General features: G+C 44.9%; 2 protein-coding genes across 2 annotated transcripts in view; both read left to right on the top strand.

Moving 5' to 3' along the window:
* The window catches only part of MAJIN (membrane anchored junction protein), a gene marked incomplete at its 3' end in the record, with an annotated part of 27,935 nt that extends 12,435 nt beyond the window's left edge, over positions 1 to 15,500 (top strand). The window contains exons 3-11 of the mRNA XM_082660127.1: positions 1,334 to 1,379; positions 4,118 to 4,193; positions 4,369 to 4,494; positions 5,335 to 5,366; positions 5,669 to 5,760; positions 7,137 to 7,200; positions 11,214 to 11,286; positions 12,419 to 12,536; positions 15,167 to 15,500. Coding sequence (XP_082516253.1) covers positions 1,334 to 1,379; positions 4,118 to 4,193; positions 4,369 to 4,494; positions 5,335 to 5,366; positions 5,669 to 5,760; positions 7,137 to 7,200; positions 11,214 to 11,286; positions 12,419 to 12,536; positions 15,167 to 15,500 — 961 coding nt within the window. The remainder of the gene's footprint in view (positions 1 to 1,333; positions 1,380 to 4,117; positions 4,194 to 4,368; positions 4,495 to 5,334; positions 5,367 to 5,668; positions 5,761 to 7,136; positions 7,201 to 11,213; positions 11,287 to 12,418; positions 12,537 to 15,166) is intronic.
* Positions 15,385 to 16,491, top strand: GPHA2 (glycoprotein hormone subunit alpha 2; the record flags this gene model as incomplete). Its single annotated transcript, XM_082660714.1, has 4 exons — positions 15,385 to 15,428; positions 15,831 to 15,933; positions 16,094 to 16,278; positions 16,390 to 16,491. The coding sequence occupies exons 2-4, from the start codon at positions 15,831 to 15,833 to the stop codon at positions 16,489 to 16,491; spliced, it is 390 nt and encodes a 129-aa protein (XP_082516840.1). The 5' UTR covers positions 15,385 to 15,428.

The raw sequence follows: 16,491 nt of genomic DNA, 5'->3' as shown, positions 1-16,491 counted from the left end.
TTGTTTACAATAATATCAAAAAGAAAAAATACTTAGCAATAAATTTAACCGATGAGGTGCAAGACTTGCACACTGAAAACTACAAAAAAAATATATTTCTGAGTGAAATTAAAGGAGACCTAAATAGAAATGTATCTGTGGGAATTCCCTGAGTGGATAGGACTCAGCACTTTCCTGCCAGGGCCGGGTCTAATCCCTGGTCAGGGAACTAAGATCCCACAAGCTGCGCAGCGAGGCCACTTGATTTTGTAACCTGAAGTGTTTCGTTGGTCATTTGGAAAATATTGGTTCACTGGCTTATGCAGATTGTTCAAATGTCAACACATTTCATTATATAATATCAAAAAATCATATTTGCTAATATCACTACCAAACTTGTCAGAAAAATGTCTAAGTATTTGGAAGCTGTCAACCCCACAGTGGTGGATAGAAGTTTTCCAAAATTCAAAATTTTGCTTGAAATCCCAAAATTTATCCTTGACAACAAATACTGTCAGTTGTTTTCCTTAAATTGATAAGCTCACTGTTCATTTTTGAGAAAATGTCTGTCACATTCCCAAGTCTGAATAACAATCATAGTTTATCTGTCAGCTGATCACTCAAGTAAAATATGAAAAAGCAAGTGGTTCAGTTTGCAACTTAAACCGTTGTACAGGTGCTTTTTCTCAAGACAACCATCATCTTCTGGTATGCAGCAGAAATGCTTTATGCATGCTTCCTGTTTTATCACATAATATTAAAAAGACATGTATTCAAGGCTTGAGATTTATAAAATTATTAATTTTTCACTGCTTCCTCTAGGATATTAAATGAAACTGGATTTTTTTTCCTGTGTGGTGGTAAAGATGACTACAACTGCTAATACAGTTTAGTGCAACTGGCTATATTGTGCCAAGGCACCAGCAGTTTTGCCCACCATTGATTGTACACTACAGATTATAAATGTTAACATAGTGAAAAAGGCAAATAACATCTTAATATTATTATGAAACTAGTTTTGCCCTTGGAGACTCCTTGAAAGGGTCTTGAGGACCCCTAGAGGTCCACAGACTGCACTTGTACAACGGGTCTAACAAATTATTAACTTTCACAGTGGAAATTTCAGGTCTTGGCGGGTTAATGGAGAAGATATTTTGGTACAGCCTTGTACCAATTCTCAGACCACACCACCTAGGTGATCACTTCTTCCCTTGAGCACTGGGTCAGCACACACAATTGTTATTTAGTTATGTTTCCTTAGCTCAATGGAAGTTTCATTTTTGCTCTACTAGAGTCTGTTGTCTCCAGAGCTTTCCTTCTTGGCTTACTTATCTCTTGTCTGTTTACCTTCTAGAGGGGAAGAGGTAGAAAACAAGGAAGCCATCGTCCAGGAGCTAGAGGTAGGGAAAGAAGCAGACAACGTCTGGGAATGTTATTCTTTGAACTGAGGATGAGTCCATATTCAGATTTTAGTTATTTCCTGCAAACTGAGTCACAGCCTCCACTCGATTACTTGTCTTCTCCCTGCCACATTTCCTCTGCAAAGAAACTTTACTGTTTTTTCAGGGAAATTAAAGCCTATACTCTTTCTCAATTCTCCTAGTTGAAATGTCAGCACCTTTGAGGCTAAGAGTTATTTTGTTTCCACTAGAGTTCCCAGCCATGGGGAGCTCTCTTTTGTGGCAGCTGGCACAGAGAAAGCTTCCGGAGGACTGCAGCCTTCCAGGGCTCTGGGAAACCTCACCATCCCAACCACTGCCCGGTACTTGACGTTCAGGAAACTCAACTGTAAATACACAGACAAGGCTGCTGTGTCTTCATTTTAATTGGAAACATTTGCAATTGCCTTATTCCCACTTCATTTTCATTCCTTTGCTACCCAGCTCCTCTAGCTTTAGATTCTCCCCCAAGAAGACAGAGAAGGTGGGCAAATTCGCAGATTGGTGAAAGCATTGGAAAAGAAATTAGAGTTCTGGGGGATGGCCCTGGATTCCAGTCCTGGCTGAACCACTAATTAGCTGTGTGAGCCTTGGCAAATCATTTATCTCTCTGGGTCTTAATCGCCTCATTCATAAAATGAGAGTTTTAAACTAGCGTATTCTCTTCTAACTTCACAACTGAGTGATCTATGACTGTTGTGATTTATGAAGACATATGTTGCCACATTTCAAGGAATTTGAATGTGAAAACTCTGTGAAACCAAAGTCTTAAAGGTACCTGTGGCTCTTCAGCTGTGTGTTTTAAGATACATTAGGATCTTTGAAGACTTCAGAGGCATCAGTATAAATAACAATTATTTTAATATAGGACCATGACAGTTTTCTGCTTATTTTAATTATGAGTAGAGCAGAATTTACTTTATTTTGCTTCACTTAATATGGGCAGAGAAAAGCTCAAGGCAGCATAGTAGAGTGGAGAGAGCTTAGACTTCAGGGCCAGTGAAACCTGGATTTGAACTCTAGTTCTGCCTTCACAGTGTGACTCTGGGCAATCTGTCTGCCTTCTCTGAGTCTGTTTCCTTACCTGTCAGTGATATTGATAAATAATATCAGTTTTCAAGGTCGTGGTGAGGATTAGAAATAGATGTATGCAATGCCTGCCACACAGTAGCTCAACTAAGGTAGCTAGAGAGCACTTATATCCACTTATAATCATATTTAAAGTTTTTGAAATGCTTTTTATGTGTTCTTTTTCTTACTCTCATTAGTTCTGAGGCAGATGTTATCATCCTTTTTCACTCATTTTGAAAACATTTATTGACAGGCAGTTTAGTCTAATGGTCAGGAGTGTAAGCTCTGGAGACCCACTGCCTGGATTCATATCTTAACTCCATCATTACTACCTGTGTAGCCTTCCATGAGTCATTTTACCTCTTTGTCTTAGTTTCCTCATGGGTAAAATGGGGATAATAGAAGTGTTTATCTTATAGGGTTTTATGAGTGTTAAATTCATTAATGTGTATAAAAACAAAAATATTTGCCATAATGATTACTCAATAAATACTAGCTATTAAAATTATAAGCTAGATACTATGCTAATAGAGATCATACAAAGATGAACATGACACAGTTTCCGTTTTCTGTGAGCCCAAATATGAGGAAAATGAGGCTTAGAGAGATGAAATGACAAAACTGAGACTGAGGGCTTCCCTGGTGGCACAGTGGTTGAGAGTCCGCCTGCCAATGCAGGGGACACATGTTCGTGCCCTGGTCCGGGAGGATCCCACATGCCGCGGAGCAGCTGGGCCCATGAGCCGTGGCCGCTGAGCCTGCGCATCCAGAGGCTGTGCTCCGCAACGTGAGAGGCCACAACAGTGAGAGGCCCGCGTACCGCACAAAAAAAAAAAAACTGAGACTGAAATTCAGATTTTTTTTCCCATAGAGATTTAGTAGTCTTTTCATGATACCAATTGTTTTAACTAGTGTATACTAATAAGCATAGGTTAATTAGAGACTAATCAATTCAGATTTAAAGAGAGTAGAAGAAAAGATTTGATTTAAGCAAAAGCAAAATAAGTATATGTAAATAAATACCAGTATTATTCACTAATCCAGTATATGTTTGTTGAGGACCTGTTATGCTTCATCCACTAATGGTAGACACCATAGAAGGGATGCTAAGATAAATCAGGTGTATATTCTACTTCAAGAAGATTTCTCAGTAAGGAAAATAAAAATATGTACATGGAGGGAATTCCCTGGCAGTCCAGTGGCTAGGACTCAGCCCTTTCACTGCCGGGGCCAGGGTTCACTCCCTAATCAGGGAACTAAGGTCCTGCAAGCCATGGGGCATGACAGAAAAAAAAAAAAAAAGTACATGGAATATAGTAAAAGCCCAAGGCTAACTACTGTGAAATTTGAGACTAATAGTTAATAAAACTCGGGAAATCAGGGAAAACTTTCTGGAGGAGGTGGCTTTTGAACTGTATCATGAAAGGATAGGTCGAATTTGGTCATATACTGATGGGTTGAAAGGGTATTTCAGGCAAGAGCATAGAAATAGAGAAGCAGAAGGCGTATTCAGGGAACAGCAAGTAGTTCAACTTTAAAAGCGTATAGAGTATGTGAAGAGCAGTGATAAGGATAAATTGATAGATTGGCTGAGATTAGATTAAAGTCATTTCAAATTTTTTTTTCAGGATTCTATTCGTGTGGTCTTGGGAAACCTGGATAATCTGCAGCCGTTTGCTACAGAACACTTCATTGTATTTCCCTGTATCCTTTACTGGGTGGAAATGATCTACAATTCACACTGTATATTCAAATGGAAGCAACAAACCCACAGGCAGTTTGGAGGGTAGGTCAGGGAAACCAGAGGGAGTCTTTTCCCTAAAATAGTACTCAGGGATTCGTACTGGCTTCTTTCCTTACTCCTTAGCACATTTCCCAGATAAAAGCAAATGGGAGAGAGTGTCCCACCTGAAATTCAAACAAGGAGAGATTGTCTTGGTCCCTTATCCATTTGTTTTCACTCTGTACGTGGAGATGAAATGGCTTCATGAAAACCTGTCAACTGGTAAGTAGAATGATAGAAATGTAGGTGGTGGAGAAGAAAAAAGGGAAGGTTGAACATCCATGGGTTAGCAGTGCAAGCTGAATATGGTGGAACAGTCAGCCAGATTGGGCGCCAGCACTGACAGTGCAGATGTCAGGAGCATGTGTCCCAACTAGACTGCCTGCTTCAAATCTTGGTGGCTTTGCCACTTAACAGCTCTGTGACCTTAGATAAATTACTCATTCTATGCCACCTTTGTGAAATGGTGAAAAATAATAATAGTACCTATCTCACTGAGTTGTTAAAAAGATTAAATGTATAAATACTGGAAGATGGAAAGTACAGTGTGACTTAGAATAATCACTCAATGAAAGATACTTATTATATAAATAATTCCTCCATTTTAGAGTATTTAATGACTTTCACCTTAGTAGTATCTTAAAGATATCTCCCAATTTTTAATCTCTGGGGGCCACCGCTATTTTTACAAATAGAGGGATAAGGAGACACCTGCCACTTTGATTTGAAAAAAGGTACAAAGGCCTTACCTCAAAAGATCTCCTCAATTCATTTGTCACTGCTGCTGAAAGTTCCACTTTTTTTCTTTCATAATAGGGATCATCCCCTTTTAAGTGACATATAGTTAGAATATAGTACGAATCAAACTATTTTTAGCTTGTAGATGGCAGTAGTTCTAAAATAAGGGAGGAAAAAGTTTGAGGACACAGTATTTGTAGGAAAAGTGGTACCGGGCGGTAGGGAAAAGGGTACGCACCGAAGTTTTGTCTAGGACCAGTTCTAAAATGTCAATGATAGTCAGAAAGTCTTGATCCGTTATGACATTCAAATTTTCTGTTGCAGGAAAACCAATAAACAGCAGTCCTCCTGGGTTGGTAAGTTTGCCTTTTCTGTAAGAAATGAAAATGGCCTTATTGCCTTCTGTTGTCCCAAAAGTCCTGTTCTTGTCTCGTCTTTTATGCCCCTTGGTCGTTGCCCAAGTCCAATCAGAATTGTATACGTGAGACATTCTTTTTCCCCTTGGCTAGATTTTTGAGACTATGTCTATCCTTACTTGCAAAACTGGTGCTAAAAGTTGCCTTTGGCAATTTAAAGATGGGGAGTTCTCTTCACTGTGCCCTCATGTGAGCAACTCTGGAAAAGGAAGAGTCACAGGAAATGTGGTTCCTCTCTATAGGTCCCGGCAGAGAGGAAAGCAGCAGGAGCCATGATGAGGAAACGAAAACATGCAGAAGTGCCCAGCTCCCCAGCCAGGCCAGGACTGGACAGGTCAGTGGTTTTGAGAGAGGGGCTAAATCCTGTATCCTAGTTAGGCTTTGCCAGCTGTTGCTGCTGGTTGATCTTGTCCTTGGGCGTGTCACTCTCTGTCTCAGGGCTTCATTCATACCTGCCTATTCTAGTGGGTGGACTAAGAGAAGGAAGCAAGTTGATGTTTGCAGTGTAATTAGAACACGGTCCCTTCCTCAGCAAAGTAGAATTCTTTTGTTCATCAAGATGAAGACTGAGGGAATTTCCTAGCAGTCCAGTGATTAAGACTGCACTTCCACTGCAGGGGGCACGGGTTCGATCCCTGGTTGGGGAACTAAGATCCCACAAGCCGCATGGCACGGCCAGAAAAAAAAGATGAAGACTGAGAGGAAATGTAAACATATCTGTACAATTGAATCCAACAAATATTCAGTGAGTACTTACTATGGTCGTACTATAGGAAAACACAGAAGGCACAAGATATGAAGTCCCAAAATATTATCCAAGAACATAGAGAAACCCTCTTTAGAGGGTTTCTCAAAAGAGTGAGAGTGAATAAAATATAATCTTATTTTACCCAGTTAGCAGTAAGCTTTTGGAGCTCTACCTTAAGAGGTAGTACAGGCGGCAACATAAATGTCTGCAACAGGATATGCATCAATTACTGGGTGAGGTGCTGCGAATTAGGCGGGGTGTTGAGCACAACCCTTAACATGTTGAAGTTGCTGTTGTAGAGGCTTATTTTCTTCTTTTGATTCTCTGTCAGGGACAGAATGAGTCAGTAAGACAATTCAGTTGTTCATGTTAGCACCCAGAGAGAGATGCTGGAATAATCCAAGGTGTGGTTTGCTCCCAGCCCAAAGTGCTTTCAGCCCAGGTTCACAGAAAGCAGCTGTTCTTTTCCTGGTACTGTGTGGGCCCCAAGACTTACAGGAGCAGTGAGGGTAGACCATGAAGGAGCTGACCCCTACACCCTCCAAATGCACACATCGGTGAAGAGTTAGGAAATTCCTTTCCCAGCCAGGTGGGATGTGAGGGTACTTGGAGGTATGAAGCTTTGGTCAGTTCCATTTGACGGAATTATCCATGGAGATGAGGCCTCACATCTTCCCTTTCTCTGTGTTTTGATGCACAACCAAGTATTTCAAAATCTGATACCTGCTGTCAATCACATTTTCCCTTTCTCAACCCCTAGATCCCAAAATGTCTCAAATTGTGATTCTACTGTGAATTAAAGCAGCACCCAAAGAGAGTTTGGCCACACGATTTATTCTGCAGGCCAGGAGTGGCATAAAAATAGCCAACCTGCTGAAATATTCATTTGGGCCACATTTGCTTGAATGTGGTGATGTTGCTGCTGCCAGTAACACTTCCTGGGCTTTTTTCTCCCACCTCAGGCCCAAGAAGGGGACTTCCAGCCAAGGGCTCAGCAAAAAGAAGGCCCCTATGGAAACCAGGAGGGTAAGCACCAAAATGGAGACTTCGAGACTCGTAGCTATTTCTGCTCAATTACAAGTCAGGATTCCTGTTACCAGCACATCTTGATCCTTAGTACAGGCTGAATTCACTGGACTCATTCTCACCTTTCACCATCTGCAGAACAACTTTCAACCATTCCACCCTCACCACAACCTGTCCTAAATGTAGCTGCATAATACATACAGTGATAAATCCTTTTGTTAAAAGGTCTTCTCTTAGCTTAAAAAGCTACTTTCTTATACTCTGCAGTTGAAAAAGAAAATAGATCTGTTGAATTGAGGTAGGATCCAGTTTAGAATTTTTTTTAGAAAACTTTTTGCTCTCATCTGCACTAGACTCTGAGTCTGGGTACATCTAGTTTATTTATTTTGTTTTTTTTTTTGAAATTTTGAATTTTATTTTACTTATTTTTTATACAGCAGATTCTTATTAGTTATCTATTTTATACATATTAGTGTATATATGCCAATCCCAATCTCCCAGTTCATCCCACCAACCCCCCACCACCACTTTCCCCCCTTGGTGTCCATACATTTGTTCTCTACATCTGTGTCTCTATTTCTGCCCAGCAAACCAGTTCATCTGTATGGGAACATCTAGTTTTTACAGATAAAATAGGTATATATCAGCACAGGATACTGGTAAGAGAAAACTTCATTTAGAGCAGTGATGGTCCGGCCCTAATAATATTTCATTTCAGTTTGTGAGGTCTGCTCTCCATTTAGATATTCATACATCTGCTACTCCTCCATTTCAGGACTCCTTTTCCATAGTAGTCTCTAAAATAGTGCCCTTTTTCTTGAAATAGCTGTTATTTGTGACTTTTCTTACTTCTCTGCCGTCGCTCCAAAGCAGCTCTGACCTTAGGTATCCAAACATTCCCTCCCTCACCTTCCCAGGATCTATAACATGATCAGTTATCGAACAAACGTTTACATATGCATTCATTCCACAAACATTTATTGAGTGACTCCTATGTGCCAAGTACTAAAGCTATCACACACACTCTTCCCGAAAAATACCAAAAGTGTAAAGCTGGGTAGACATTACTGATAAATGTGCTACGTACAGGAATAAAGGAAGCACAGGGTACAAAGGGACCACAAAGGAGAACCTCATTCAGACCAAGTGGTGTGAAAGAGAGTTCCCAGAGTAGCTCAGAGTAGCTCAGAGAACTAAGGCTAAGAGGAAAGAGTACAGTGCTTTTGGTGACTGGAAGCCAGTGTACCCGGCGCTTAGAGTACAGTGCTGAGAACTGTCACTGGAGAGGTCAGCATGGGGTGGATCCTAAAAGGCTTTAAAGCCACCTTCAAGATCACAGGAATTCCCTAAAACATTTTAAAGTAGAAAAGTGAAGTGATTTTCATTTCTAAACAATTCTGTCTCCTGTTAGCAAGGCATTGTGTTAGGTGCTGGGATGCACCCAAACATATAAAACCTAGTTTTTTTCCAGGAGCTTAGCATTTAGTTGGAGTAGAGTGAACCCTTAAAGATGAAGACCTCTGCCTCTGTGGCGGGGGCAGGGTACAGAGCCCTGTTGTGCCCATGGCCAGCTGGCCCATGGAGTGATTTAAAGCAGATGGTTTCCCTCTTCTATACCCTCATCCTTTAGAGAGGGAAGAAGAAGAAATTAGAAAGTACAAGAAGAGTACACAAAGCTCTGGAGAACAAAGACACTTTATACAACCAAGATAATTACTATTAAAGGAACATTTCCCTCACTCTCTACCCTTTGTACCGTCCTATTCTTAGTTTGACGCATCATCTCCCTTAAGAACCCACAGTTTCTTACTCAACATAATTACCTTTTCAACCTGATACTGGGTTTAGAAAAAACTCTGAGGAAAAAAAAAAAAGGAGCATGTTTATTGATTTTGACTCACAGCCCAAGCAGTCTCCATTGTAGACCCTGTTCCCAGAGAGCAGACTTCTCCTAAATTAAAGTGATCACAGGGACTCTTAGTGTAAGTCACTTGAGCTGGAAGAATTGAATTTACTCCTATGGTCCAATGCCTGATATCTTCTCTTCCCTTTGGGGGAAGTTAAGGTGTAGAAACGCAGTCAGTGTGGATGGTGCACATCTGTACACATAGGGAGGCTGTGCAGGGAAAGCATAGAAGAACACAACATATACCTGAATAAGGTCTCTGTTTCATAAGAGGTGTTTTGAGGAGAATGGGACGGAAGGACAGACTCATTCCCTTTGTTACTTTAGCTCCCAGATGTAGAGATCCAGACTCTAAAAAGATAAAAAAATGGGAGAGAGCAGATGAATGGACCAGAAGTGAAACAGACTGCCGTGCACGTAGCTTTTTTTTCAAGCCTCTGCTTGAACTGCACTTCTAAGCAGATCTGACCCTGAACATACAGCGGACACCCTTGCATCAGGTTTTCAGGGTATTATGTGTTGTTGGATGTCCTAGATGGTACCCTCAGTCTTAATTCAGGCTATAATGGTTTTCCTCTCTTAACAACATTTGCCTGAGGAAACCTCTGTCAAGATTTCAGGAGAGCACAAAGGCTGCCTTATGAGGGAAACTTCCCCTGGTTCAGAGGTAGAGGCTATACCTCTGCCCAGGGCCTTCGCCCTTCTGGTCCCCACTACCAACCTTAGTAGATGATGCTTCCATTAGGGCCAATGCAGCAGTATTTAAACCCCAAACCATAGTTTCCATACCTCACCATAGTAAGTTTGTGAGAATCATTCCCTCAAGCTAGAAATCAGACCTGGGCCCTCTAAATTTCATCTCCGCCCTGTCTGGAAGAGATAAGAGATAGTCTCCTTCCTCCCGAGAGTTACCTTTCACTTTTATAGGAGGTATGATTTAGGTGGCTGCCTATGTGGTCTGGGATTTGAGGGGTTTGTGGAATAGCTTAACAGAAATTTCAGCTTATGCTTAGGATGGGGGATCTGTCCTAACTTTCCTGGGATTGCTGTGCCTCTGCCTCCTAGATACACCCTTGCTATAGAATTCTTCACCAGCAGGACTTCCCTGGCCGTCTAGTGGTTGAGAACCTGTGCTTCCACTTCAGCGGGCATGGGTTCAATCCCTTGTTGGGGAACTAAGATCCCGCATGCCGCGTGGCGTGGCAAAAGCAAAAAGAGAGAGAGAGAATTCTTCACCAGCAAAATGGCTCAAGGAACTCCCCAGCACTGCTGGGCAGTCAAGCCCTCAGGTTGTGCCTGGGTGAGGGAAGTGGCCAGCTGGCAGAGATTCTCAAAGGAAATATATCAACCATGTTTCTGGCTACCAGGGTGTCTCCTAGAATATTATAGGCTTGGAACCAGGTTGTAGGATGTCCCCTTCAAAGTACAAAGGAAGGTCTATAGAGCAGTAGACAGAAATAATAAGATTGCTTACGCCATAGTCACGTTTCTGCTGCCCTGGCTCTAGCCACGTTGATCATATTTACATGTTAATGGCAATGTGCCCTTGTACATCATGTCCCTTTCTGGAATGCCCTGCTCTCTCTGACCCCGTGATGCCATCCACCAAGGCCCATTTAAATAACACTTTCCCTGTGAATTCTTCCTTGACTAACCACTACCCACTCTATTCATGTCCTCCTCAGTAACCACGGCACTCTATATAGACTGATGGAGTAGTCTTATCACACTGACTTATAATATTTAGTTTATGCGTCAGTTTTACCACATAGATTATACTTTTCTCCAAGGTAAAGTAAAGGTCCTCCTGATTTCTGAAACCTCAGTATTCTGTCCTTGGCAATAGTTGGCACTCAGAAACATGGAATGATAAGGTATACCCAGCTTGGTTTGTTCTTGGCTCTTAAATACTATGATTTTAGAGAGACAGTGTTTGGGAAGCTGATATGAGAAAAGGACAGTCCTATAGAAGGAAAAACAGAACCTGCCTGGGCAGTCAGAAGGCAGGCCCCAGCACTGATGTGATATCACCTTACCAGCAAATAGCATTCAGACCACCAAGCTGTAAAGGAGTAACGTTTAAGACTTTTCTTGGTCTTTTTATCAGAACAGAGAAAGAAAAACCCAGCAGGAATGGCAGGAGACCCCAGCACTTGATATCACTGATGTTCAGGACCAGGGTAGGTTCTGGGAAATTCATATGTATTCTCCTCTAATAATCATTCTGTCCTCTTTAGTCGTCTGATGAGCGGAGCAGCACAGAGCTCTGAGTCTGGACACGCTCAGTGGGTGATGTACCTCACTCCCGTGGAGGTGCTTGTTGGCTATCCTCCAGTCTGGGGGCAGGCTCTTGAGTCATAAAAGCCCCCGCAGTTCCCAGAAGGAGTGAAGGAGGCAACGTATGTCCTTCTTGTGCTTCTGATAGCGAAACTGATGCTCCCAGTTTCAGAACATTTCCATATTGTGTGATAAGTTTTACAGAAATGTTGGGAGGGATGTGTTTCACGTTTCTATCCTGGAGAACAATCTCTGGGAAGCTGTCTCTCCTCCTCTTCCCTTTGGGGCACTAGTGTTAGTATTGAAGGTGCAGGTGGATGCTTGGCAAGGGCTGGGAATGCATGTTGAGGTATCGCCCTTTCAACTTGCTGATCTTTCACTCAGCGTGAGGATTCGATATGGATACAGTTATCACAGATGCAGTCCTGTGAGCAAGTGAGTTCTTCAGTAAGTTGTCATTCCATGTGCAGACACACCAGCCATGGTAGGTGTCTAGGATTTGAGCAGTGTAAAAATCTCAGGGGCAGGGCTTCCCTGGTGGCGCAGTGGTTAAGAATCCGCCTGCCAATGCAGGGGACACGGGTTCAAGCCCTGGTCCAGGAAGATCCCACATGCCACGGAGCACGTAAGCCCGTGCGCCACAACTACTAAGCCTGTGCTCTAGGGCCTGCGAGCCACAACTACTAAAGCCCACGCACCTAGAGCCCGTGCTCCGCAACAAGAGAAGCCTGCACACCGCAACTGGAGAAAAGCCCACGCAGCAACGAAGACCCAACGCAGCCAAAAATAAATTAAATAAATAAATTTATATTTAAAAAAAATCTCAGGGTCCTGACTTTGAAAATACTCCAAGGTCAGAATAGCACCTTACTGAGCTCAAATGAAATTGGGAAGGTCAGAACAAGCAATTCACCTGGCTTTGAATAATCCTGGTTTGAGGCTGCCCTGAGTTCAGGCTCTGTGTCCTGCCTTCTGCTCACATAAAAGTAGCCTGAGGACTGACACCTTTTCCCTGCCTGAGTGTTTTCCTTGCAGATTCTAAGTGGGGAGACAGCCGAGCAGGGAAGATTATCCCATCATTGCAGCAAAACGATCCACCTCCTCCTGAAGGACGCACGGAGCTGGAAACCAGTGGCTTCTTTGGGTTTCTAAGGTAGGACAGACCTCTCCTGCCATCGAACTGAGACCCAGGGCAGTCTAGCTCCAGAGCCTGCCCCACTGAGTCTCTCAGGGAAATTAGAATACAAAAGAAAGATTACCTGCATAATCTCTATTTTGTACGGGATAAATGATGGAAATGAAGTGAGCATTAGGGCCCTAACTGAATTTAACAGAGACTGTGTCTTGTTCATTTGTACACAATCTACCCCACCCCGATGTGCCCAGCATTGGACCTGATTCCACAAATGCTGCTTGGACAGAAACTATTCTGATCGTGCTTGGGTTATTCAGATGATTTCATTACCAAAATTTTTCCATTCTCCCCTCTGAATCTAGGCTGTCTTCAGAGTCCTTTTTGCAGAGTACAGTTAGCAAATCGCTTTCTCTATCTAGAGCTCAGCCATACCATTGCAATTGTTCTTCTTTATTTCCACCTCCCGAGTATACTCTAACTTGGGTACCTTTTCAAATGCTGTTTCAGACTTGAATTTCCATTCAGTCGTCTCAGAGCAAAAATGCCCTAGCTAATAATGGAGCCCTAGTGGGACCTGGGAGAAGGGAAGTGGACCTCTAGAGTCTCACCCTGCTCTGCTCTTCTTCCTGCAGCTCTCTCTTCCCGTTTCGGTATTTCTTCAGGAGGAGCAGCCAGTGCGCCTCCTAAATGCAGCGCGGTGGGAAGAGCGTTTCTCTTGCAGCGACTCTTCCCGCTCCACTCCCTGCTTGTGACGTTCCAGTCTTGGGGAATGAGAGCCCCAAACTCCCTGAGTCCTCTTGTGGGTTTGTCCTTTACAATGGATTGTCCCTCCCCAATTTAAAACACTAAGAATGTAACTTTCTAAAATGCTCTAGTCTGAGAATTTTACTGCCCTATGAGCCAGTTAGGTCTTCCATCTGCAGCACTTAGATTTCTAATGAAAATAAATTATTTATGAAGAGTTATTGACTGAATTTTAGTGGAGTAGAGAGAGAGAGCACGAGAGAGCAAACTCTTTCCTCAAGATACAGGGAAACAATGCCTGAAACCTCCCCTGGGTCTCCCTGGTTGTTGTTGACAGAACAGTTTGGGTAGGTGGGGTCTGTACCTGACTTCGAACCTTAAACTCCCCTGGCCAGGTTAGAGAATGGGGTTTTGCAAGACTCAATGTCCTGAGCCCTGCTGACCCTCAAGAAATCATGTCTCCTCAGTTCACCCAGTTTGCCCCCAAAGTGCAGTCTCTTAGTAGGTAAATGCTTCTCACCTAGCTACCCCTTTGGCTTTGACAGTAATGCAGATTAGTTTATCGGATCAACTGGAAGTCAGTGTAGGTTAGGGCCAAAGGAATCATTTTGTAACTGTAGAGATGACCAGTATTAGAATGGGCCACCTTGTAAGGTAACAAGCCTTTGTCAACCCTAGTCTTTAAACAGAGCTGATTGTCTGTCAGATGCTGGAAGTCACTCTCGGTGGATGGGAACGCTGGGGCTGGACTGCTAAAGTCCCTCAGAGACCCCTTGTTCTGACGCCTTTCGCTTGGCTGGGGAGGAGAGAAGAGGTGGGCTGCTGAAGGGCCTGGGACCTGAGGGGAGGAGGGCCAAAGGGGAAGTCGCCGTGTGTGAGGACTGGAGGACTAGGGACAAGTTGTGTTTACAGCCTTTGCCCTGCTGTCCCAAACACAGCCCACTTTCCAAAGCTGTTCAAAGGCACAGCTCCAGAATCTGGAGATCTGAGCGCCATTCTGACTTACAAGCTTATAATGAAGGCTTGGCAAAGTCACTTTCCTTTCTGGTTCTTATTTTTCTCATCTGGAAAATGAAAGGGTAGGATCTGATGAGCTCTCAGTGCCTTCCAGCTCTGGCAGCCTGTGGCTGGCTCTGCCTCTCGGAGCAGGTCATTGAGCCAGTAGCCCTGGGGTGTGTGGGGACAGAACCACCACAGGCTTCCTTCTGATCGCTACCCTGCCCCGGCCCCTGTGGCTCCTGCTGGCTAGGGGTCTTTTTCTAACTTGCCACATTCTTGCCCCAAGTGTAATTCAGCACCAGGCATGAATAGCAGGAGATCTGGGTTCCAAAACAGCCCTGACATGAACTAGCTGTGTGACCTTTAGTAACTTTCCTTCTCTTGAGCCTCAGTTGCCTCACCTGTAAAACCAGAGCCAGGGCTGGACGAAATGATCGACTTGCTGGGGTTGATAGCTTCAGGCACTTCCAGGAGTCAGGTCCCTGTTAGTCCAGAAACTAGGGGAAGCCCCACTCCGTAGCTGACCCCCCAGAGTGAGAAGTCATCCACTTGACAGTGAAAGTGAAGCTCTGAAACGGACTTAGAACCAGCCCCCTGACTCTCCCTGACTCTGCCACCAAGCATCTCTCAGGAGACCCCCCACTGATAGCATTTCCGTTGTCCATAAGAATCTCCTCGCCACCCTTTCCTTTGCAGTGGGTAAAAGAGACAGGCAGGGCTGAGTTTAATAGTTTTAAGGATGGGCTGGCAAGGCCCTAAACAGAAGTGTCCTGCCCGAGGTCACATAGCAAAGAAGAGAACCCAGGTGGCCACAACTCAGCCCAGTGAGAGCCCTCCCTCTCCAACTGCACACACGCTGCCTACTCCACCAGCTCCTGGGCTTTTCTCTACACCTCACTTCCCAGCCCTGGGCCACCAGCAGCTTTTGGACATAGGGGAAGCAGAAACCGCCCTAGAGGACCACACCTCAGAGAACAGCAGGATCTCCCAGGTGGTTTTGGCTGTGAGGCTTCAGGCAGAGAAGGCAGGCCTGAAAGCCGACCTCCAAGAAGGCGTGGCTCCAGAAAGATGGCAAATAAAAACCCGGAGAGCCAGCACCGCCTGGAGACCAGCAGGAGGCCAGAGGAGCCACTCAACAAGCCACTCAGCTCCTGGGCCTTGGAAGTGGTGAGCTCACTGAGGCAGGAAGAGCCCTGGGAGGGGCTGGGGACTGCAGATAAGGGTCCTGCGGGCAGATAGATGGGGCAGATGGAGGGAGGCAGAGGTTCGTGGTCCAGATGGTGGAGGAAGTTCGGGGGGAGAATCACGGCAGTGGGCTGACACACAAGTCACACTGGGACAGCTGTGCACACTCACACGCATCCAGAGAGACAGATACGCACATCCACATGCACACGCACCCAAAGGCAGGTACAAGGAAAAGACAGCCCCTCACAGGCAGGCCTCACCCCAGTCAGACAGACCAACCTAGCCCTGCCTCATTCACCTGGAGGCATGCAGTGTTGAAAGAACTCCCTCTCCCACCTGCACACCCATCTAGAGACATCTATCTACCTATCTGTATTTCAGATGCCCATGGCGTCCCCCCAAACCCCGCTCCTCTGCCTGCTGGTCCTGGTGGTCACTGAAGGCCAGGGTCAACAGGCAGCCATCCCAGGCTGCTACTTGCACTGTAAGTAACCCTGGGAGCAGAGAGCTGGGTGGGAGCAAAGAGCTGGTGGACTGGACAGAGGGCCAGGCAGCACCCTCGAGGGACCCAGTGAGGCTCAGGCAACAGGAGCTGGGCGAGCCTTCTCCAAGGCACCATCTACCGCTCTTCTGTCTTCTTCTAGCCTTCAATGTGACGGTGCGAAGTGACCGGCAAGGCACCTGCCAGGGCTCCCATGTGGCACAGGCCTGTGTGGGCCACTGCGAGTCCAGCGCCTTCCCTTCCCGTTACTCGGTGCTGGTGGCCAGTGGCTATCGACATAACATCACCTCCGTCTCTCAGTGCTGCACCATCAGCAGCCTGAGGAAGGTGAGGGGGCCCAGCTCGGTGGTGCTTGTTGCGGGTAGGGGAGACAGAGGAGATGGGGATCTAAGATGGCCTGAGGAAGGGGACTGGAACAGACACCCACCTCTCCCACAGGTGAAGGTGCAGCTGCATTGTGGGGGGGACCGGAGGGAGGAGCTGGAGATCTTCACGGCCAGGGCCTGCCAGTGTGACATGTGTCGCCTCTCGCGCTACTAG

The sequence above is a fragment of the Grampus griseus genome (assembly GCF_964374135.1).
Source record: "Grampus griseus genome assembly, chromosome: 8".
Taxonomy (NCBI): Eukaryota; Metazoa; Chordata; class Mammalia; order Artiodactyla; family Delphinidae; genus Grampus; species Grampus griseus.
Note: the sequence above shows the minus strand (reverse complement) of the source record. Positions and strands in the feature narration are given on the sequence as shown.